Source organism: Mustela erminea, chromosome 5 (assembly GCF_009829155.1).
Source record: "Mustela erminea isolate mMusErm1 chromosome 5, mMusErm1.Pri, whole genome shotgun sequence".
NCBI classification, from domain to species: Eukaryota; Metazoa; Chordata; class Mammalia; order Carnivora; family Mustelidae; genus Mustela; species Mustela erminea.
This window is the reverse complement of record NC_045618.1, coordinates 69,805,115-69,830,601: the sequence shown is the minus strand read 5'-3', so window position 1 is coordinate 69,830,601 and position 25,487 is coordinate 69,805,115. Positions and strand designations below refer to the sequence as shown.

The window sequence follows — 25,487 nt, the reverse complement described above, 5'->3', positions numbered from 1 at the left end:
GTTATGATGATGAGTGATAATACAAGTGCCTGGCACAGGATTGATCCAAGAAATTCTTACTCTCTTTGCAAGAAATATAGTCTTGGTAAATGGCATTAAATCTTCAAATGCTAAGCAAAAATTAGAAAAATCTTAAAAGCTTCCGAAGAGGAGAAAGCTAAAATAAATTATGCTATACAGCTATTATACAACCATTCAAATTTAGATTCACAAAGAATTTTAATGACCAGAGAAATTCTCACAAATTCTTAGGTTAAAAACAGCAGGAAACAGGCATTTTTGAACTCTGTGATAAATATACGTTTGCTTGCATGCACACACACACGAACTTGATGTTAAAGAAAATCTATAAATACTTGTTATCCCTAGGGGGTGGGATTATTTTAATTTTTATTTTCTACTGTAAACATCTTGTATTTTCCAATTTATCTATAATAGGGATATATTGGCTTTATACTAAGATAAATTATTTTTAAATATTTGGCACATACTTGTCTATGCTTTCTGACTGTAGGGGGCATCGACACTGTTTAACATTTACATGCTAATTTGACCTTGATATTACCTAGCTGTACCTGGCCCAAACAAAGATGGAGATGTACTCACCAGGCTCTAACATTGGTGAGAATTGGTCTGTCTAGGATGTCATTTTGAATACCCCAGGATAAAGTGGACAACAAAAATTTACCTCTGGCAAACATCATAGGTAATGTGATAGCAGAATGATAAAATTTACAGAAGTACATGATCATGAGCTTTATATTTTCTTTTAATGCATACTGCATTTTAGTTCTATCTTGGGCAAACCTGGGTATTTCTTTGGATGAATCACTATGTCTAGGCCTATAGTTTGAAACTACTCCTAAAAAGTCTACCTTTGAACTCATAATGCCATCAAGTAATGGTGCTTTAATAAGTGTATTCCTTACAATGAAATGTCTAAATCTAGTTTTAATTTCATTTGCTATTCTCAATTTGTTTTGGCAGGTGAAGTTCCTGAAGACATGGGTCAGAAAACAGATATACCTAAGGTGTGGAGGTGATAAATTTCATTCTTACTTTTAATTTCAAATTGTACATGTGTTTCTTTTCTTTTCTTTTTAATTTAAAATTTAAAAAAATTTTAAAATTAGCATATAATCTATTATTAGCCCCAGGGGTACAGGTCTGTTAATTGCCAGTGAATTGTACACTTCATGTACATGTGTTTTTAAAATGAGGAGTTCCTGGAAGCCTGATTTCCACTGTGACCAGATGAAATATTTAGTATATAATTTTAAAAAATAGATTCAGATTTAACTTACTTTTTTTTTTTTTAAAAGATTTTATTTATTTGACAGAGAGAGATCACAAGTAGGCAGAGAGGCAGGCAGAGAGAGAGAGAGGAGGAAGCAGGCTCCCTGCTAAGCAGAGAGCCCGATGTGGGACTCGATCCCAGGACCCTGAGATCATGACCTGAGCCAAAGGCAGTGGCTTAACCCACTGAGCCACCCAGGCGCCCCCAGATTTAACTTACTTGTTTGACACAGAGAGATCACAAGTAGGCAGAGAGGCAGGCAGAGAGAGAGGAAGCAGGCTCCCTGCTGAGCAGAGAGCCCAGTGCGGGGCTCCATCCCAGAACTGGATCATGACCTGAGCTAAAGGCAGAGGCTTAACCCACTGAGCCACCCAGGCGCCCCTTGTCAGAGTTTTTGATATTTGACAAGACTATATGAAACGATATGTCAATATGGTTCTTGTTCTAATTTATTTTGTTATGAGTGAGCTTGGACATCTTTTTATATTGTTAATAGTTGATTCTATTTCATCTTTACCCATTTTTTTGTTAGTTTGTAATCCATTCATGGTTTCTGCAAACATATGTCACTGGTGTTAAGCTGTTTTCTCTGTGTGCTGCTAGATGCTGTTTGCTAATGCTTTATTTAGATATGTGCCGATGGGTTTGTAAGACACATCAGTTGGTCAGTGGTTTTGGGGGAGGAGGTGATGTCTGTTTTGCTACCAATGTTATATTTACTTTGGAAAGAGAATAATTTTTCCTATTTTTCATTATTTTTCTATTCCATGGGACAGTTTATATAACATCAGAATGATTTGTGCCTTAAAGTTGAGTAAAGAAGTCTCTTAAGATCCTTTTAATTTTCTCTTTGTGGCTATTTAAAAAAAATTAATTTCTTATTTTTGTTTGTCTTTTTCCTTTTTTATCTTGATTACATTAGAAAGTTGCCCCCTTCTTCCACAGAAAAGTGCAGCTTTGGGTTTTATTTATTATTCGTATATATTTTCCTCTCTCTGCTTTTCTCTTTATTAATGCCATCTATCTTCATTTATGAAGATATTTTTTTCTTTTTCTAACTTCATACTTGGATGCTTAATAACTTCATTTTTTCTTTTTTATATTCAAATATTTGTTTTTTAATTTTTCTCTGAATAGTTATTTAATTTTATCACATAGATTTGGCCTGTGGTTTATTAAACTAATTTTATTTTTGTCATATCAATTTGAATATCCACATTGAAACACAGGTTTTTAAGGAAGAGTTTTAAAATTCCCAAGGAGATAGAGTTTTCTCCTCCACATTATTGCACTTTTTTTTTTTAAATTTTTTTTTTTTTTATTTCCAGCATAACAGTATTCATTATTTTTGCACCACACCCCGTGCTCCATGCAATCCGTGCCCTCTATAATACCCACCACCTGGTACCCCAACCTCCCACCCCCCGTCCCTTCAAAACCCTCAGATTGTTTTTCAGAGTCCATAGTCTCTCATGGTTCACCTCCCCTTCCAATTTCCCCCAACTCCCTTCTCCACTCTAAGTCCCCATGTCCTCCATGCTATTTGTTATGCTCCACAAATAAGTGAAACCATATGATAATTGACTCTCTCTGCTTGACTTATTTCACTCAGCATAATCTCTTCCAGTCCCGTCCATGTTGCTACAAAAGTTGGGTATTCATCCTTTCTGATGGAGGCATAATACTCTATCCCCAGGGGTACAGGTCTGTGAATCACCAGGTTTACACACTTCACAGCACTCACCAAAGCACATACCCTCCCCAATGTCCATAATCCCACCCCCTTCTCCCAAACCCCCTCCCCCCAGCAACCCTCAGTTTGTTTTGTGAGATTAAAAGTCACTTATGGTTTGTCTCCCTCCCAATCCCATCTTGTTTCATTTATTCTTCTCCTACCCACTTAAGCCCCCATGTTGCATCACCACTTCCTCATATCAGGGAGATCATATGATAGTTGTCTTTCTCTGCTTGACTTATTTTGCTAAGCATGATACGCTCTAGTTCCATCCATGTTGTCGCAAATGGCAAGATTTCATTTCTTTTGATGGCTGCATAGTATTCCATTGTGTATATATACCACATCTTCTTGATCCATTCATCTGTTGATGGACATTTAGGTTCTTTCCATAGTTTGGCTATTGTGGACATTGCTGCTATAAACATTCTCTTCAATAAATGGTGCTGGGAAAATTGGACAGCCACATGCAGAAAAATGAAATTGGACCATTTCCTTACACCACACACAAAAATAGACTCAAAATGGATGAAGGACCTCAATGTGCGAAAGGAATCCATCAAAATCCTTGAGGAGAACACAGGCAGCAACCTCTTTGACCTCAACCGCAGCAACATCTTCCTAGGAACAACGCAAAAGGCAAGGGAAGCAAGGGCAAAAATGAACTATTGGGATTTCATCAAGATCAAAAGCTTTTGCACAGCAAAGGAAACAGTTAACAAAATCAAAAGACAACTGACAGAATGGGAGAAGATATTTGCAAATGACATATCAGATAAAGGACTAGTGTCCAGAATCTATAAAGAACTTAGCAAACTCAACACCCAAAGAACAAATAATCCAATCAAGAAATGGGCAGAGGACATGAACAGACATTTCTGCAAAGAAGACATCCAGATGGCCAACAGACACATGAAAAAGTGCTCCATATCACTCGGCATCAGGGAAATACAAATCAAAACCACAATGAGATATCACCTCACACCAGTCAGAATGGCTAAAATAAACAAGTCAGGAAATGACAGATGCTGGCGAGGATGCGGAGAAAGGGGAACCCTCCTACACTGTTGGTGGGAATGCAAGCTGGTGCAGCCACTCTGGAAAACAGCATGGAGGTTCCTCAAAATGTTGAAAATAGAACTGCCCTATGACCCAGCAATTGCACTATTGGGTATTTACCCTAAGGATACAAACGTAGTGATCCAAAGGGGCACATGCACCCGAATGTTTATAGCACATTATTGCACTTTTAATAAAAGAACAGATTTTTATTCTTTTTACTTTCTTGGGATTTATGGGGTTCTCTTTGTGACTTAATATAGTCAATTGTTGTCAGCGTTCCAGGCTTTTTAAAAAGAAAGTGTATATATATTCTGTTTTCAAGGTATAAATTTAGCTAGATGTCAGTTATTTCTACCTTGTAAATTATATTATTTAGGTCTTCTATTTCATTATTATCTTTTGTCTATATCACCTCTTAGCATAAAAGAGAACAATTAAAGTATTTTGAAAATCTTTCTATATTTATAGCTCTTATACAGCTTGAAATCTTTGTTTTGCAAGTATTGATGCTACTTGAGGATAAATTGATACTCATCGTGGTACATTTTTATTGTGAATTACATAATTTAGCACTAAAACTTTTCTCCTTTGACTAATTTAATTCTTCTTGGCCTGAATTCAATCTTAGTTGATGTTAATGTCATGACTTCTGGTTTCTTTTCATTTGCATGTGCCCACCTGCTATTTTCTGTGTTTCTGAATGATTTTATGCATGTGTATAGCATATAGCATGCTTATATATAGCATATATAAGATTAGAATTTGCTTTGCATTCCAATCTTTTAATAATTGAATTTGGGCCATCTACATTGTCTTAGTTATAATATTTGAGGTTGCATTTTGTGTCCAACATTAAAATAATTCTTTATATGGATTCTTTATTCTGTATGTATGCATTTCTTACAATGTCTGGGAATATTAGGAAAGTATTTCATTGTTTTTCTACCATATACTTTGAAGAGATTATGTAATATTCTTAATACTTTTTTTAAGGCAATGTCTATTAATTTCCTGACATAAAAATGATGAAATTACATTTCTCCTTTCCCTCATATTTTCCTATTGTTATATTTTATATTTTTCTTTGTCCTAAATACATATGGATTTTTATTAGTTGATTTGAAACTTTAAATATCATCTTACCTTCAAAAATAAAATGAGGAAATCCATATTTTCCAATTTTTTAGCTGTCTTTTCATCTTGCATAGTCAAGGTATATAATATAGACATTTTGTTTTGGCATCTTAATCTCTCTATTTCTTTTAGATTTAGTCCTTCAGTTAAAGGGATTTAGTGCTCACTCTTAACTAGTCCTTTACTAATGATTTTCCCAGTTATCTTTTATTTGGATGAAGTTCATCTTCTAGTTTCAAGAAAGGTTCATAATAATGAACTGTGTGCTGAGTTTATACTCAAATGAGAGCTTGATTGGTTCTAATCTCTTTGAGTCACAGTTTCTTCGCTGGGAGTGTTAGGGAAGTCTAAGGTCAGTGTGTATTTTACTCCTTACTAGTGAGTTGATCATTTTTTCTCCAAATGCAGTTGTTTTCAAAATGTCTTACATGAACCAAACAATCTATGATTAAATAAGTGTCTGTGATTCTGGGATACACAACTGAGTGTCCTGTATGCAGGTCTTCTCAAATACTTGGATATAATAGAAAATATCCTATAGTTTCCAAAACAAAATACATATTAAAAGTATTTTCCCATCAACTGTTTATTTTGCCAAGACACTATCATAAGATTAGTGCTTTTAGTAATAGACTTTTAGAAGTACATTCTGTGCTTTCCGGAAGTTACTGAATAACTGGGACCTTCATAATTGAATCCTCCTCCATTATTTGTTCTACCGTATTTCTTTTATCATGTTTTTCTTTTTCTCAACACATTTTAAAGCGTATAGTTAACTGTTATTAAAAATACTCATGATGTTACACAGCAGATTTCTAGAACTTTCTCATCTTGCATGATGGAAACCCTATACTCATTCAACAGCAACTCCCCATTTCCCCATTCCTCCAGCCCCTGGAAAAAACCATTCCACTTTCTGTTTCTATGAGTTTTACTATTTTGGTACCTCATGTAAGTGGAGTCATTCAGTAATTATTCTTTGGTGACTAACTTATTTCACTTAAACATGTGCCTTCAACATTCATGTTGTGGCATAAAGATAGGATTCTCTTCTTTATGGCTGGATAATATTCCATTGTATCTGTATGCCACATAATCTTCATTCATTCATTTGTTGATGGATATTTACATCGTTTCTACCTCTTAGCTATTGTAAAGAATGCTGCAATGAATATGTGAGTGCAAATATCTCTTCAAGATCCTAATTTTAATCCTATCATTATTTTATGCAGTACCTCCAGAGAGATCTGAGAAAGTATGCTACAATAAAACACATTAATATTTTTGCATTGGAAAATATTAATTCATACTAAGTGGTCTCCAAAAAGTCTATAATTAGACACATACCATTTTAGGTCAGATATTGCTGCCAATATGAATTCAAGTCAGGTCGATTTTTGCCACTGAGTAGGTTTTGAAAAAGACATCACTTTTAGGGCTTCTTTGTATGTTGGAGTTGCAGTAAGTATTTGAGGATCTGTACAGCCATTGCATTTTTTTAACTTATGGTTCCGGTGGGGGGGGGTCACTGCTTTGGTGTTTGGCTCTGAAATGATAAGATAATATTTAACAGTAAGGAAGAAACAGAAAGCCACTGTAGTGCCAGATGTTTGGGGCTGAAAAATCATACAAGCACTAAAAATACATAGAGGAAGTGCTTTTGAATTTTAAAAGATTATTATTGGATTGAGATGTATAGTTTTTTTTCCCCTTATTTTTCTTCTACAGAAAAAGGAGCCTATGGACTTCTCAGTCAATCTCCAAGCAGATAGAACATTTCAGTTCTTTGACCACCGTCTGATGGAATCTGTTAAACTGGGGGATTCCAAAGTGTATGAATTTCTTAGGTTACTTGCCCTTTGCCACACCGTAATGTCAGAGGAAAATAGTGCAGGTAAGTACAAAGTATGTCCCAGTGGTGAGCCTTTTTAAATCAGAAATCATACTTCATTAAAAATATTTGGAATTAGAAGGATGTTCAATTAAAAGTATACATTGTATAAGGGGTTTACCTATCACTAGCTTTTCTTTGCTTTTATTCATATACTGAGTATTTTCCAAAAATTATGAAGAGACTGAAAAGGAGAGAAAAAGAAGAGAAATAGGAGTAATGGAAGATGAGGCCCAAATGTGCAAGTACAAGGGGATGTAATCTTTCTAACGATTGAGCACCATATTTAACTGTGAGCTTCCTGGTAGCCAGGACAAGCAGGAAAATAACAGCTCAGCTGTTTAGCTCTCATCATTAACACGAACAACTAATAGGTGCAGATGATGATCATGCATATATGTAGAATGAATGGGTTTTCCCAGTAGTGGGGAATAGATGCACATAGATAGTGGGATACTCTTACTTCCCATTATGAACAAGTCCTCACGCTGTTAAGATGGTTGTTTAGGGCTTAGAGTTCATAGAATAGAACAAAATCAACTGGGCCACTTCAATATTGAAGTGATGAGGCAGGTAGATAATGGTATAGTGAATCAGCTTCTTGTTTCAGTTGAGTCCAGTCTATTCCGTTTGCAAGTTTTATTTCCTTCTGCTTTCAGTGAGTGAGTAAATATTACCACCCAAGTAATTTCAACTGCCAAGTGAAATATATATAAAGACTGTTGAATGTATGTATGTATGTAATATATATATGTATATGTACATATATATATATTTGCATGCCTTTTCGCTCTCTATTTATTATTTTTTTCTGTTCTTGCAATTACATTCAAGCCATAGTTTTGTCCCCATTTTAATTACCGTGAGGATTTACATTTTTATATTTATGACTCAAACTGATCTTTCTAATTTTAAGGCCAATGATTAATTATATTTTTATCTAAGGATATCACAATGCCTGCAAGTAAGGCATTTTTTTATCTTTGCCCTTTGAGGTTATTTCATTTTCAAAACTGTTTTTACTTTAATAGTAATCTTTTTATTTTAATGTTATATACCTTCTTAGAGCTCTTTGAGGATCTTGATTATTCTTAATTGGAAATTTTCTTTTGTTTCCTCTATGATTTTTTATTTTATGGAATGTTGTTTTTTGAATTCTGTGTTTAATTTTCATTTTCTCAAAGGTTTGATGACTTGTGGTTGCCTGTTCTTTTTGTTTGTTTGTTTACAATTGCTTCTTTAGAGATGACTGTTCTTCCTTGTATTTGAGAATCCTTGTTTGTCCCTTGGTGAATGTAGATTCTGATTACAGTGGCCAATCTCCCCAGATTGTGGGGGAGAGATAGAATGCATAGCTCATCTTCTGGGTGTGGAGTTCCTCCCTCCAGGAATTCATATGGTATCTGGGCTTAACCATCTTACTTTCTCAGATCTAGTTCTAGGAGTCTGTGTCAAAACTCCCACTTGAGGGAGAGTTGTACTCAACATCTGACCTGGAAGAAAATGTCAACCATTGGGCTCCTTTCCCTTATTTTCTCTCTCTTATCCTTGTGGAATTGGATTGAAGCAATTCAGGCTCTTCTCAGTTTTGGTCTCCAGCTGCAGCACTCAAATCTTTTGAGATTTTTTTTTTAGTGGATTGTACAATTTCTTTAGAAGAACATTTTCTAGGTTTTGTTCTGGTGGCAACTGTTTAGAGAAAGCTGGCAGAAGAAGGAACTCAAATGGGCTGGAGTGCTGAGTGGAATTCTTCAACTCATTTTATTAATGATGTCCCCAAGAGCACTACTCTACTCATTTGCTGACTCTGAGTTTGGAGAGTCTTTTGGGGATTTCTCATACGTCTGTATTCATTTCCTTTTGCAAATGCTTTGAGCTGTGTTTTTCTCTTATTTCTTCAGTGGTTAAATCTACTTTTTATCTTGCAGACATTTCTCAAACTTCTAGTTTACTGATAGCATTCATTCTTCTTTACTAGTATCACTTAAATTTTTTTTATAATATGATATAATTAAATGTAATAAAACACACAGATCTTATGTGTGTTGTTTGATGAGTTTTGACAATTGTATACACCCATGTAGCCCCTGTCCCCAACCCCAACAAGGTATAAACCCTTTCTGTCACTCCAGAGAGATTACTCCTGTCCCTTTTCTTTCCACGATCCCAACCCCTGCCCAGCCAACCACTGCTGTGATTTCTATCATCAGAGATGAATTTTGACTGTTCTTGTACTTCATATAACTGGAATCATAAAATATGTATTCTTTTGTGTCTGGCTTATTTCACACAGTGTATTTTTTTTTTTTAAGATTGATTTATTCCTTTTTTAGAGAGAGAGAGAGTACATGTGAGCTGAAGGAGGGGCAGAGGGAAAGGGCGAGAGAGAATCTCAAGCAGACTCTACTATGAGCACAGAGCCCAATGTGGGGCTCAATCTCATGACCCTGACCAAGATCATGACCTGAGCCAAAACCAAGAGTTGGATGCTTAACTGACTGAGCCACCCAGGCACCCCTCATATAATGTAACATTCTTATCATTCATCCGTGTTATTGTATCAATCAATAGTTCATTCTATTTTATTGCTGAGTAATATTACTTTATGCAAGTGTACCATAATTTTATAGTCTTCTGTTCATGCACATTTGGGGTGTTTACAACTTTGGGCTATTAGGAGTAAAGCTACCATAAATGTTTTTATGTCTTTAAAAATATTTAACAAATTTGTTTTTGGTAAACACTTAGGAATAGCAATTGCCAGGTCATAGTATTTGTTTAATTTTATAAGAAACTGCCCAGGTATCTTTCATAAGTGGTTATATCATTTTACAAGTTCCACCATCAGTGTACAAGAGTTCTAGTGCCTTGACATTCTTGCCACCATTTAGTATTATTATTCTTAAATTTTACCCATTCTGGTGGTTATTGGGTAATACCCTGCCATATAAAAGTATTTTGAAGTGAAGAGATACAGATGTATATATCTTTTTAACTATTTATATCTCTTGCTTTAAGATATCAAATTCTAAGTGAAGGTTTACATCACTGAGTGGGGGAAATTATTTTGCTCTCTTATTAAACCTTTAATTACAGGATAGCTTAAATCCATATGTTAAAGTACCTTGAAATACAAAGTTTTCTTATATAAATGTTAATTATAGAAAAGAGTAGAACCCAAATCTAATAAACTTAAAATTTGTAATATATAATTAATAGTTGAAGCTATTGCTTTAATTTTAAATGTGTGCTGTTTCATGGAGAAGTCATTTGGGGAAGTTGACATTCTCATTTCCTTCATCAGGATGAAATTTTAGAAGCAGGAAAGAGGAAAGTACAAGAGTTTTTGATAGGATTTTTTTTTCTATTTTAGTGTATTGCAATTAAAGAGATAACAAATTTAGAATTTTTTTCCTTATTGCCCCATTATATTGGTCTTTTAAAATTTGTTGAGGCTTGCTTTATGGCCTGGTATGTTTTCAGTTCCTATAAATGTCTCATGTGTGCTTGAAAGGAATGTACATTCTATGGTTATTATGTCCTGGGTCCTAAATATATCCATGAGATAATATTTGTTAATTGTTCAGTCTCCTACCTCTCTGTGGGTTATTTTGAGTACTTGATTTCACAATTAGTGAGTATGTTAAAATCATCAACTATTGTGGTGCATTTGTCTGTTTCTGTTTGTAGCTGTGTCAATGTTTGCTTCTTATGTTTTAAGGTCGTGTTATTAGTTAGATACTCATTTAGACTTCTGTCTTTTTAAATTAAACTTGTATTAGTATACATTGATCCTCTTAATCTCCAGTAGTATTTTTGCCTTAAAGTTTATTTTGGCTGATATGAATATAGTTATAGATGTTATAGATGTTTTGCTTTTGTTAATATTTGCATTGTTTACCTTTTCCCACTATCTCTTGCCAACCTACCTGTCAATCTTTTCTTTGTGTTTCAGACACATGTTTTGTGAGTGGAATAATTTTTGACGTTTAAAAATATACTTAGTTTGACAGAATGAAAGGTTAAGCACAACATTTAGTCCATCACCTTTATTGATTATAGATATATTTAAATTTTAAGTATTTCATATATAATTATTGGTGTATTTAGTTTATTTCTACCATCTTATTTGTATTTTATAGTTGCCCCATCTTTTGTCTTAATCTTTTCTTTTTTTTCCCCTCTTACGGATTTATTCTATTTTTACATCTGCTATTTTGGAATCCTTATTTGTATTTGAGCGGTTAGCCTAGAGGTTTTAACATAATGAATTTATCAAAGCCTAACCCTTCTTTTGAACAAAACAAAGACTTTAGAAGCCTTCAACAGTAATCAACCCTGTAAGAAGACTTATATAGTCCTCTTGTCATGTATTTTCTTTTTTAATAACACAAGATGTTTTTTATTGTTTTTATAGTCAGTGTTTCCCTAGATTTATCCTATATACTTACTAATTTCTATGCTTTTTAATGCTTGTCCTATTTCTGATCTTCTGTTGCCATAAAGTGTATTCTTCAGAATTTCTGTTAGGGAGAACCTCCTGGTAGTAAACTTCCAAAAACTTTGTTTGAAAATCAACTTAAAAAAAAAAAAAGAAAATCAACTTTATTTTATTCTTATTCTTGAAAATTTTGCTGTATGCAGAAATTAAAGGTGACAATTTTCTCTCAGCACACTGAAGGTACTCCATTGTATCCTGCCACTATTTCTTTTCATTTTTTTAAATTTATTTATTTTCAGCATAACAGTATCATTATCTTTTCACCACACCCAGTGCTCCATGCAATCCGTGCTCTCTCTAATACCCACCACCTGGTACCCGACCTCCCACCCTCCCGCCACTTCAAACCCCTCAGATTGTTTTTCAGAGTCCATAGTCTCTCATGATTCACCTCCCCTTCCAATTTCCCCCAACCCCCTTCTCTCTAACTCCCCATGTCCTCCATACTCTTTGTTATGCTCCACAAATAAGTGAAACCATATGATAATTAACTCTCTCTGCTTGACTTACTTCACTCAGCATAATCTCTTCCAGTCCTGTCCATGTTGGTACAAAAGTTGGGTATTCGTCCTTTCTGATGGAGGCATAATACTCCATAGTGTATATGAACCACATCTTCCTTATCCATTCATCCGTTGAAGGGCATCTTGGTTCTTTCCACAGTTTGGCGACCATGGCCATTGCTGCTATAAACATTGGGGTACAGATGGCCCTTCTTTTCACTACATCTGTATCTTTGGGGTAAATATCTGCCACTATTTCTGTTACTGTATAGTCAGCTCTCAGTCCAGTTGTCAGACGGAAGATTATCAGTCTTCCCCCCCTGGCTACTTTTAAGATCTCTCCTTCCATGTTCTCACTGTAGATATGGGTTTTTATAAAATTTATATTGCTTAGAATTCATTGAGATTATTGAATCTGTAGAGTGTCATCTCTCATCATTTCTGGAGTTTCCTTGGTCATGTATTTTTTTCCAGTGTTGCCTCTGACTCATTTTCCCCTCTCATGTTAGATGTTCAGTGTCAGGTATTTTCACTCTGTTCTCGTCTTTTAAGAAGTCTCTCATTTTCCCTTTCTTTGTCTCTTTGGGATATATCCTGGAATTTTCTCCATTTCCCCCCCAGTACACTACTTCTTTCTCTAATAGTATCTAACTTGCTGCTTTTAATTTTTAATTTCTATTAGGTCTTTTGTTCTTTATCAAATCTGCTTACTTTTATGCCTCTTTTATTTTTTGAAATCTATTAAGTATTTGTATGTGCTATCTTTAATAATTCCAATATCTGCTGTTTTTGCAGATCTTATTCTTTCTTTTCTTTCTGTTGGCTCTCATTGTGTCTTATTTATTGGGATTTTAATAATTTTTCACTTTGAGATGAACTTTTACTTGGAACTTTGTTTTTAGAAATCCTTTGGGTCCTAAGGTGAAAGCTGGTTCCTCCAGAGAGGACTTGCTTTGCTTTGGTCAGTGTTCTAACACAGGAACATATTAAACTAAATTTTCAATTTGGTTTTTTAAAGCCACTTAGATATTGTGAATTTAGGGTGCAAATATGCATGAACCCTCAGAGGCTGGAAACCAACAATCAAGTTCTCCTGGTTCAGAAAATGCCCTCAAGGCAAAAGCTGGCTACAGTCTTCTTTTATTCATTTTATTTTTTTCCTCAGTCTTTGACCTGAACAATTCTTATTTTCTTACCAGTACCTCTTTCATGAATGTATTTAAAAAGTTAAAATGTTTTATATGGAATTGTAGTTGTTTGTAGCAGGGAAGTTGGTCCTGGCACCTAGTTTACCATGTTGCCGGAAGTGGAAGTTACATCATTTCGTAGGTAAATCAAGTAATTGTTTTAATTCCTTTTCCTTTTTGAATTTCAAAATTAATTTATGCCTACTATATAAGGGAAAACCACACAGTACCAAGTTTATAAAGGCAAAGCTAATAATTCCTTCCATGAACTCCTCCAATCTCACCCCTACAGTGATAACCAATGAAAACATTTGGTGTGCATCATTTCACCCTTTCCACTTGTGCATATATATATGGATATATATAATAAGCAGGTGGTTTATTTGTTTTTGATGAAAAGGAATCGTAGCATACACATTAATATGTAATTCATTTTTTAAGAATTTTTCTTGGACAGTACTATAACTCAGTAAATACGGTTTTAACTCTGCCTACTTTTTCTGATATATTTTTACAAAGATAATACAATTTTATGTAGAAGGTTTTACCTTATACATGCTGTATTTTTATGGGTTGTTTTGTTTTGTTTTCTTCATTTCATTTTTTCTTCTGCCCTCTTACTCTTAGCCTAATGCTTTCACAGTATCAGCCACCAAGAATGAACATACCAGTTTGATTTCTTACATTTTAAGAGTTTCTTGTATGCATTCTCATGAAATGGTCATTAGTAACAGACCCAAGTGGAATTTGGAATATCTGCTCCATTACTCTTTGGCTATATGATCTTACTCAGATTATATAACCTCTATAGTCATAGGTCAGTAGTATAAAATGGGAAAAAATTTTTTTAATAATCCCTACCTCAGGTCTGTCTGTGAGGATTCTGTGAGTTAACACATATTAAGTGTTTTAGTTTGTGAAACTTCCACTGCACAATTCTAGTCACTGAAAATACAAAGATTCAGCCTCTGACCTAAGAAACCTCCAATATTATGGAAAGGGAGATGTAGAAATGGGCATTTTTGTATGAGATGACAAGGGCTGTGTTTGTGGTATGCATGGTGTCCTGTAGTATCTCCAGGACAGGCACTTGGTCCAGCTGGTTGGCAAGTAGAAAAGTTTGGATTTCTGGAACTAACGCTTGAGTTCAATGTTACAGAATGAGTTGACATTAGTATTGGCATTCCGTGAATTTTAGCCATTAATCTCAGTATTAATGCATTTGTTTCTTTTCCTTTCTTGTTTAATAGATTTTTTTTTTGCTATTGTTTAACATGGTAGTTTCTTTTCCTTTTAGGGCAGCTGATTTACCAAGTTCAGTCACCTGATGAGGGAGCTTTAGTGACTGCTGCAAGGAATTTTGGGTTCATTTTTAAGTCTCGAACCCCAGACACGATAACAGTAGAAGAATTGGGAACACTGGTTACTTACCAACTGCTTGCCTTCTTGGACTTCAACAATATCAGAAAAAGGATGTCTGTCATAGGTATGGCTGGTAGCTGAGATTATGTTTGATCATTACACTGCTGTTTCTCAAGAATGATTTCACTCTTAGTTATATACTGAGAGTTATGTTTTGGGTTTTTTTGTGACTTTATGAACACCTTTCATTTTCAACTTAGCCTTAAGACTGCAGTAATAAGTATAAGTAACATATCACAAGTGCTTATTAAGTCCCGCACTGTTAGAGATGTTCTTCATGAATTAAGTGATTTAACTGTCACAACAGCCCTATAAGGTAAGTACTATTATTTTTATGCCCATTTTAAGGTTAACAAAACTGAGACACAGAGAATTAATAGATCCTCAGATACTACTCCTTGTGTTTCTAGAGATGTTTCCCAGTATAATTGCTTTAGTTAAGGCTCTGATCACCACTTGCTTGTATTATTGCAGTATCTTCAAAACCACTTCATTTTAAGATAATACTCTGTGTCGATATGGGGGTATTCTTTCTAAAACATTGGCCTGATTTTGCCATCACCTACATAAAATCCTTGGTGGCCTCTTAGAACTTAGAGGGTAACATTCTTAGCAGGACATTCAAGATTATTTGCAATCTGACCTCAATCTACTTTTCTTCTATTTCCCCAAACTTCCCAAGCCTCCCTAGATCTTGCCATTTCAGGCATGCATTGTGTACTTCTACTCTTTGCATGAGCTATTTCCACCACTTGGACTTTCCTCTTCCCTACTTCTTTTAGAAAACTTCTACTCACCTGGAAACTTCAGTGTCCAACGTAAGTATCCCTTATTCTATCAGTTCTTTCTCTACTCTCCAAATGCAGCACTCTCTTCTTCCTCAGAGCACCTTGTTCATAAACCAGTGTTATACCAGCCCTGTGATACTCATGAGCTTCCCAGGTGTTAGAGTATGAGCTACCTGAAGGCCAGACTGTGTTTTAGTCATCTTAAAATGCCCAAGGCCCAGCACAGAGCTTGGCACATAATAGATTTTCTATAAATGTTTGTTAAATAAGATTTAACCCAATGATTTATAACTTATGAATACCCTGATCATCATATTAAATCACTTTCTACTATAGAAACATGTGTGCACATGGTCAGGTTTTTGGCGTCTAACTCCTGGAAACTAGCCGTGGGAGATTGCTCTCAGCAGGTAAACGCCAAACATCATCTGGGAATGTTTATGTTTATTTATTTATTTATTTATTTTTGAACAGGCAGTCCTCATTGGTGCTGCTGAAGAGCACATATGCTGCTCTAGGCATTGGCTTAATGATGTATTAGCAGAAGTAATCTTCTTTTTACAGCTTCAGGGGAGGTGTTACTAATGTTGGGTTGGCTTAGAACCGGCTTCCCTTTGCTATGAGGGTGTTGACAAAAATCTAAAATTGCTACACAGGGAAACTTTTGGCTTTTCCCCAGCATCAGTCATCACTACGGGCTGTGGAGAAATCACAGCCTAACCACAAACTTCAGATGTTTGACTTAATGAATCCCATATGAAGAAAGGTAATGTTCCACCACAGAATGCATGGAAGCTTGTGGGCTTTATTTTGGTTCTGTTTGGTTTTTAATCAGGAGGAATTTGAAAGAGGGGCTCCACTAGGGTAGAAGACTCTCTGTTTGATAATAAGGCACAAAAAAACAGTGCGAGTCTCATGACTGTCACATGGCTTGGTCTGTGGGGACAACACCCTGATGTGAGGATTCAGATGTTTGCTGCTCTTGCTGCCCCTTTTCTTCTCTTCCTCCTCCTCCTTCTCTTCCTTCTCTGCTTCCCTCTCCTCCTCTATTTCTTCTTCTTCCTCTTCATCCTTCTTTTCCTCCTCCTCTGTTTCCTCTTTCCTTTTTTTTTTTTTTTTTTTTTTTTTTTTGAGGGGGAGCTATCATTCATTGAATCATGAATGTATAGTTTTGATACTAGTACTACTTTCATTCCAGGGCAAGAGCCCTATTTTAATGCAGTTACTTAAATAAAAATAGATTTCTGTAAAGAATTTTGTCAGAGGGTGTAGAATCTACTATACTGGTAAACATACAGATCTTGTTATACAGTTTTAAAAGGACCAATTCTCATTGTGAAAACAAAAGTACAGAGATAAAATTCAAAGATACTTGTTAATAGAGGCAAGTGGCACATAAACATGGAAGGAAGCAAAAATTACGCTAGGTCCTTGAAAAGCCCTTGCAAGATCTTTAGTAAGAGTTGCTCAACTCTAAACTTTTTAGAAATGATCAAAATACAGATCACGCTGCCATATGACAGGCATTTCTCTGTGTGGTTATATGAACAACCATCCAACTGAGATATGGCAAAATAGAATTATTCATCACTCTTTATAGTGTTGCTATTGTATTTACTCTTATGGCATACACCTGGAAACCACTTCTTTTTTCTTTTTATGTCACAAAGGCATAACTGTTGCCTTCAATGAATTTTGTATAACTATAATTCAACTCAAGCAAATGTTTAGCAAGTGCCTATCATGTGCCAGAGACTTGATGCTAAGGGAGAATGTGGAATTGAAGTGTTCTGTGTGATTGCACCCTGGAGAAGATGGTGAAGTAGGGTAGGAAATGGGCTGGAAAAGGACAGGTCTTAATGAATCCTGTTTATGACATGTTAAGAGCGTCCAAACTTGATCTACATACATAGGGAGTACATAGGGAGGCAATTGCAGGATTCTAAGCAATAGTGTGAAGATGACTCTGGCAGGATTACAGTAGAGTTTGGAGAGAAGCAGGGTTGAAATGAGTAAAACCATTTGGGTTAATGTGACAATATAGGCAAGAGGGGAGAAATTCATAGCTGCAGTTGGATATATGGGTGGTGGAGAGGGAGGAGCTTTGATTACGGCTGGATATCTGGTTTGGGAGACAGAGTGAATGGTGAAGCTTGTTATTGAGATGGAGACTTAAGAGAAATACGTAGTTATTAGAGGAAGATAATGTGTTCCAATTTGAGTCTGCTGTGCCTGAACACATCCAAAAGGAGATAACTAGTTGGTGGTTGGATGTACAGATTGGAAGGGAGTGCTGGAGATAGATTTGGGTAGGAGATGTACACTTAAAATCAGTAATTCTGTCACTGGAACCTGAAGCTGTAGAAATGAATGTAACTACATGGAGAGTAAAAGGGGAATTAGATCATAGGAAAATCTTTAAAGAACACCAATATATAAAGGACCAGCAATGGGAGAAGATTTATAACTAAAACATATATGATTTTTGATTTTTTTTACAGACTCTGCCCACATGTTACCTTGACCATTTAAAACTGTTACGTTCTTTTATTTAATTTTTTTTTGAGAGAGAGAGAGAAAGTGTGTGTGTGTGTGTGTGTGTGTGTGTGTGTGTGTGTGTGTGAGGCACAGAGAGACAGAGCAAATCTGGAGCAGACTTCCCACTGAGCATGGAGCCCACCACGGGGCTCAATCCTGTGACTCTGATATCATAACCTGAGCCAAAATCAGGAGTTGGATGCTTAACTGACTGAGCCACCCAGGTGCTTCTCTCTTTATTTTGAAAAGGCCAACTTCTGAGATGAGTGAGATTTGATTAGCCTTGAAATTTCCTAGCAGATAGGACTAGAAGCCTTGAATAAAGAGACGCAAAACCTGCTGAGCTGCAAAAGGAAAGGCTTAGTGAGTAAAATTAATCAAGATTCTATGAAACTAGATTTATACAAACTCAAATTTAAAGGGGCTAATAATGCTGGGTTAAGAAAAAAATGTGGAAGAAATGGGAATCTTTACTGAATGAGAAAAATGTAGATTGAAAAGGACCTTAGAAGTTACAGTGTTTAAATATCTCCTTTTTTCACATGTAGAAACTGAGATGAAGAGATGGTAAGGGATTTCCACAAATCATAATTGGCTTGTGATTTCCTAGACTAGTGATTCTCCATGTGTGGTCTAGGGAACCCTAAGAAAACTTGGGAGATTTTCAGAGAATGCACAAGGATAAAAACATCTTCATAATAATACTAATGTTATTTGTCTTTTTCCTTATTTTTCTCATGAGTGTACTGCGGAGGTTTATAAAAGCCACATGATGTGTGATATCACAAATGATTGAACTGCAGAAGCAGATAAGAGAATCCAAACACCTTTTAAGCTAGATGTTAAAGAGAACTGCTATCATGTAAAGCAATGCCACTCCCCAAGCTACATTTTTTTTTTGTTGTGGAAATTATAATTATAGAAATGTTATTTATGTTAATATGTAAAATGTTTATTATCATAATTATAATAGTCATTATTATGGTAATATAATTATTACCATAAGACCATTGATATAATAATATTTCTCAACTTTAATTTCTAATATGGTAAATATTAATAAATAAAACCCACTTCAAAAAAATCCTGGAGTTCTCATGAAGTTTTAATAGTGTATAAGGGTTCTGAGACCAAAAAGTTTGGGAACTGATGTCCTAGTCCAGCCTATAAACAATAGTCAAAGGGAAGTCGTACTGGTAAAAGTAGGATGCCCATCCTTGGCCTTTTTAGCTCTGGTGATGGATGGGAGAAAAATATGGGGAAAATTATTAAATTGGATTGCTGTAGAAGAAAAGCAAAAGAAAGCTAGGATTAAATGTTCCCACTCCCCTCCAGCTTGAACAATTAGATAAATTATATATGCTTTTTTCCTTTTTTCCCAACATGGGCAATTAGAAGCAGAGTACAAGAAGAACTGCATGAGTTCTGGTAACTAGGAGAGCTGACCAAGGGCTTTAGGAGAGAAGACAAGCCCTAGACAAGTCCCAATACAAAAAATTTCCAGGGTGTGTTAAATATATTCAAAGCCAGGAGGAAACTAGAATAGATGAAATCTGAAGTAAGCGTAGTTAAAGGAAAGAAGGGAAATTAATTTATTGTACTTTGGTATCTATATTCCATTAAGTCAAGCTCTAAATTTTATATGCTGTTAAATTAATAGTAGTCAATATTTATGTTCATTTGTTTTGAGACATTCTATTTTTAAAGAAAAGGTACAATTGATTGGAAAGCATGTAACAATCTTTGATAAGATGAAACTTGTGAAGGTCATTGTTCAGACCATCACATCATGACCCAGAAAGTTGTCTTAAACTGTAGGTAGTTCCTGGAAAGAAATATATTGCCATGTCATGTCATGTCATGTCATGTCTTCATTCATTCATTCATTCATTCAACAAATCATTAAGGGCCTAATGTGTGCCAAGCTATAAAGCCAAGCCTACAAATGTAGGCCAAGCATTTCATAGTTTAAAAAAGATTTGATGGCAATATGTGGGGCAGCCAGGGGAAGGTTTAAAGACTGGAAATGAAGGGAGGGCAACCTCCTCAGGGCTGTCATTCCCAAACCTGGGGAGGGGTGACAGATTAAAAACACAGCCCTAACTGATACAGACTTCCAGTTAATAGAAGATAGAAACTAATTTTGAAAGCCCCCTGTGAGGTATGCTTGCAGGCCAGGATTGTGACTGAAAAATCGACCATCGAGAATGAAAGAAAGGGCTTTTCCAATGAGTAAAGAAGGTAAAGAAAAACATCAGCAAGGATGGAAAACTAGTGCATAAACCATGACTTTGAGTGGCTAGAATTCCATGTGGAGATCATTTGGCATAACAGTGTAGCTGATTCCTACAGTAGGACTTGAATTTCACACTAGGAGACCTGCAGGCAAAGCTCTCAATTCTGTTCAATCCAGAAGACTTAATTTGAATTTATCAACCCTTCAAAGTAGTAGGCAAGGAAAATGGTAAGGTCATTCACATCTGAATAAAAACACTTGTTTTCCGAGTTTGGGAAATCAAAGGATTCCAGTAGGTGGAATATTTCTAAATTAATAGAACAGGAATATGGCCAAGTGACTTAGATAGTGACCTTCTAATTAAAGGCACTAAATATTTTACTACTCGCTAAAACGTTATGCCCATTTCCAAATTTCCTGGCTGGAGCCCTAGGAAAGTCTAGTTTTGATGGATTTCGTTGATTACCTACTATGCAAAATTTTTCTTTTCAGTTCGAAACCCAGAAGGCCAGATAAAGCTTTATTCCAAAGGAGCAGACACTATTCTGTTTGAAAAACTTCATCCATCCAATGAAGACCTTCTGACATTGACGACAGACCATCTCAGTGTAAGTGCTTCTGTCTGAAGGTTAGCACAATGGCCCTTTGGCCGCTTGCTACGATTAGGTCTTATTTTTAAAATATCAGCGAAATGATCTGACTTTTGAAATAGAAAGCACAGGAAACTGTGCCAGAGAATGTCTGGAACTGGCGCATGGACACCTATAGTTGCCCTGCTGAAAGTCTGATCAGTCTTACCACAGATGTATTAATACACAGCAGCTGTGAAGTAGCCGCTAAGTGTAGGCTCCTGAACTCTGGCCCGGGAAAGGCTCGGGACACCTAGGGAAACCTGCCCAAACTCCCCTGCAGTTTTAGGCTTCTTCTCTTGGAGACTGGCTCTGGAAAGAGAAGCAGGACAATTGCATTCCCTTGGGTTCTAATGTGTCTGAAACCAATGAAGTGGAATAGCTTAGGGTCTTGCTTACATGCTGAAGGGAAATAGCAGCCAACTTTCTCCTCCAGGGGTCCTTCTGTTCAGGTCGTAAATCATGATGAGTCACTTATATTCTTTACGTTGAAGCTACCAAATGCATACATTCTGAGACTATGCATAATTTCTTTACAAAAGCTTTCTGAAGGGAGCAGGAATGATCTTTGGCATATATATTTATGCCATATAAATTTGGTACATATATTTTGGCAAAAGAGTAGGAGTCTATGAATGAATATGATCATTAACCTGATTTAAACCTGAAGATTCAAGCATCTCTCTAATATTTATTAGAGGTTCCATTTAACAGAATATGAACTTTAAGGGCAACTGGTCAAAACTCCCATATCCTCAGTGGTTTCTCTCCTTTAAAAAAATTATTGAGGATTCATGTCCTTTGTCAAGCCCTATATTTAATACAAAACATTCCCTGGATCTTTAAAAAACAAACAAACAAATAAAACAAAATTCTGCCTGACTTTAAAGAATGATGGTTTAGTAATATTGGTTACAAACATAGCTATTGTTTTTGTCTTTCCAATAGAGCATTCTTGATTTTCTTTTAATCTTTTCCAGAAGGCCGGCATGGTCTTTTTAATTTTTTTTGTGTGTGTGTGAAAACAACATTAGAATCATAAGTATCTGATTTTTGCCATTGCTCAAACACCAAAGGCCTTGGATTTTCGTATGTTTTCCTCTCATACTAAAGTGTAGGAAGTCTAATTTGGTCTTTTTGCATTTCTTTGCAAAAGAGGTTTTTTTCCAGGTGATATCAACTTGACTTGCTCTTTCCTTCATTCACTTTATTCGTTTTGGCTTTAAATTCTGAAGTTTTCAATTTATATTTAATAATTGCTTTTGAATTCTTTAATGGTAGGAAACGACCTTGCTCAAATGCTCATTTAGGATTAAACTTGTGATTCATGCACTAATTAAATAACTTAAATCATCTGTCCCCTTTTGTAATGCCGTCTTAGAGTTGATTCACTATTTTACAGAACAGGGAGGAAAGCACTGGCCATGCCCAGTGCGGTTTCAAGTTAAAGGCAAAGAAGTGCTTCTGTGAATTAAGGAGACAAAAGATCATTACAAGGCAATAACTAGATTTTCAGATCAGTAGGGGACCCAGTGGTGGTCTTGCAAAATGTGATTACAATGTCCAGAGTGCTACCAATTGCCTACAAGATAAATTCGGATAATGTTTTCATGGTCTCTGTGGGCGAAACCACATCATTGCAGCATGCACTGAATTTACTTTCCATTTACCAAGTTAGGGTGTGTCATGGTGTAACTTGTGCCTGATCACGAACCTATGTCTGTTCTATAAGCCAAAACACAACAGAGAGGATCTGCTCAGTGGCAATGCCCAAAGGAGCAGAAATGTTCTAAAAACACTTGCAGTGTAGAGGCCCATAAAATGACCACTGGAGGCCTACACAAAGTGGGAGGTTTTTACATTTCCCCAAAGCAATCTACATATGTTTCTAGCTATTGTGGCTACGTGAGACACTTTGCAACACCAGTGTCCTGTTTTTATTTATTTATTTTTCCTATTAGAAGGATAAAGCACCAAAGGTATCATTTTAGATCATCAGTTTACTGAGACACTAAAGGAAAAGTATGACTCTTCAATTAATTTGACCAATTATTAAATAATAACTCCACAGAAATCAGTTTCTCAAAAAGAGTAGTTTTTAAAAATAACATGACTCAATGTTTTTTAAATTTCTAAGAATTTTCATTATTAAAATAAAACTTACCATATAACAAAAAGGAAGAAAATTTAGATGATCCAGAATGAACAGTAAAAGTCAGCCTCTACTTGCTTCCCAGAAACAAATATTTGTTTTAACTTTTCTGCCTCACTCTCCCTTTTGCCCCTAGATGTTATTCTTATAACCTTAATATGTTTCAACTTCTGTTACCTGACCAATGTTTATTCATCTATAATTGACTTTAGCTTTTTATTATGGAAGATTTCAAGCATGAACAGAAGTAAGACTCAATTAATTTTAGACATAGCTGTATTATTAGGTGGGACATGACAAGACTGGTGAAATGTCACGCTGCCATCTTTTGAGAGTTTCTGCCTTTGATTTGAGAGCTATGGTTCCTCTGAGGATCCTTTCCTCTCCACTGGACATCAAGGGCTATGTGCCATGAAACAGGCTGGGTCTTTCTTACTGCCAGGAGTGCTTCCTTTATGCAGGGGGTAGGTTGAAACCAATATATATTGCTTCAAACGTGTATTTCAAGTCATGGGTGTGGTTGATCACTTCTCAGCTGGGGCACGTCAGCAGCCATTGCCGCTGTCTTTAGGGAGAAGGCTAGCTCCCCTGAATGTTTTAACCCCATAGAAATAAAATACCAAATATAAACATATCCCATTTCCAAGGCGATTAAAAAGTTGGGAGTCAGGATGGCCAAGTAATACTCTTGGGACAAAATGAATGTAAGTGAACAACTTATCCATTATTGTTGCTGTTATTTCCGTGGTTACTACTCTTTGATGGTTCCTAAATCTGTGTCTGCTCTGGCAGGAATTTGCAGGGGAAGGCCTTCGAACCTTGGCCATTGCATACAGAGATCTGGATGACAAGTACTTTAAAGAGTGGCACAAGATGCTTGAAGATGCAAACACTCTCAAGGATGAGAGGGATGAACGGATAGCTGGGCTATATGAAGAAATTGAAAGGGATTTAATGGTATGAGTTTAGAAGCATGATGGTTTGTGTTTACAGAAGGGATAGTACGTGTTTAGAGATCTAGCATAGGAATAATCCATTGCCAAATCATTTTGCACATAGCAGATGTTACCCTTTCAAACACTGAGTCATGCTTTATACAATGGCTTCATGTTTGCCATGTATGGCCCTAGAGAGCCTAGAGGATTATTTCTATTGGCAGTAGATTATACAATTGGAAATTTCCCCAAAGTAGAAGATAGTGGCATCTCTATTCTTTGTCAGCCTCTGGTATGTCCTTGATTTTATGTTTTGGCTGGTTTTTGTTTTTGTTTTTTTTCTCTCCCTACTTTATGATCTACCTTTTTAAGCAGGAAAACTTTGCATGAAATGTAGCTATAGCTCTAAACCATCCTAGGCCCTGAGGTTCTGATGATTTCTGTGCTGCCCAGAGTATGAACTGCTCTTCCCTGAGGCCCCAGTGGTTAGGATGGTTAGCAATTGTGAGGTACGAAGGAGTATGTAATATTCATCCCTGGATGAAATATTATTTCACTTTTTAGTTTATGGCACCTGCTGGTGTGTTAATTTAGGAGAATGGCTCTACTTTTTTGTGATCCTTAATATGAGATTAGGGCTCTCCTTTGGACCTTTCCATGTTGATATAAGTGGGGAAGAGGCTGGGGAGGTCTTCAGTTCTCAGAAGCCCAAATGGCTTATGATGGTTTATACTTATATGTTACCTGAGCATATCAGACCCATCATAAATTCTGACCTCCAGGATCCCTGTCATTAATTGGTGTGACTGTCAGTAGGCTTGATTTGGGAACCTCCACTTGAAGCCCTTCCTAGCCCATCACTGCATATAATAAGATGCTTGCCATATCAATGCTTCATAACTTCCATCTTCAGTTCATGTTCCTTGACCTCTAAACTCTGTGATTTAAAGCCATAGATACATTGTGGTTGTTGTTTGCCTGCATTAACATAAGGTATTTTCTATTTTTCAATATAGCTACTAGGTGCCACTGCTGTAGAAGATAAGTTGCAAGAGGGTGTTACTGAAACGATTGCAAGTTTATCACTAGCTAATATTAAGATCTGGGTCCTAACAGGAGACAAACAAGGTAAATTGAACATGGATGTTGATGATGTCTTGAAGGGGGGGCAATAATTTCTCTGGTAAAATTTTAATTAACCAGAAAGCTTAATGGATTAGATATTTGCATAGCCCTTCACATAGGAAAGGTTGAAATACAAAAAGGAAAGCTGATATATTACAAAAATTTATTATTTAAAAACAAAAACGAATGAATTATCTTCTATAGTATACTTTTCAGACAGTTGAGTTTCAGCTTACTTGCTTCTTAAATATAGTAATTTCACCTGGAGGCAACAATGGTATTATAAAATGTTTATTGTTTCACGTGAGCACTGACCCCAGTCAGGACAGAGAGAGGCACAGCACTGAAGTAG

The 25,487-nt window shown here is 35.9% G+C and overlaps 1 protein-coding gene across 10 annotated transcripts in view; it reads left to right on the top strand.

Moving 5' to 3' along the window:
- Positions 1–25,487, top strand: part of ATP8B4 (ATPase phospholipid transporting 8B4 (putative)) — a 268,272-nt gene that overhangs the window by 172,530 nt on the left and 70,255 nt on the right. For all 10 annotated transcript variants that reach the window (XM_032343690.1, XM_032343682.1, XM_032343688.1 and 7 more), the window contains 6 exons: positions 988–1,031; positions 6,957–7,122; positions 14,608–14,796; positions 20,787–20,902; positions 23,868–24,032; positions 25,027–25,138. In XM_032343690.1, coding sequence (XP_032199581.1) covers positions 988–1,031; positions 6,957–7,122; positions 14,608–14,796; positions 20,787–20,902; positions 23,868–24,032; positions 25,027–25,138 — 792 coding nt within the window. The remainder of the gene's footprint in view (positions 1–987; positions 1,032–6,956; positions 7,123–14,607; positions 14,797–20,786; positions 20,903–23,867; positions 24,033–25,026; positions 25,139–25,487) is intronic.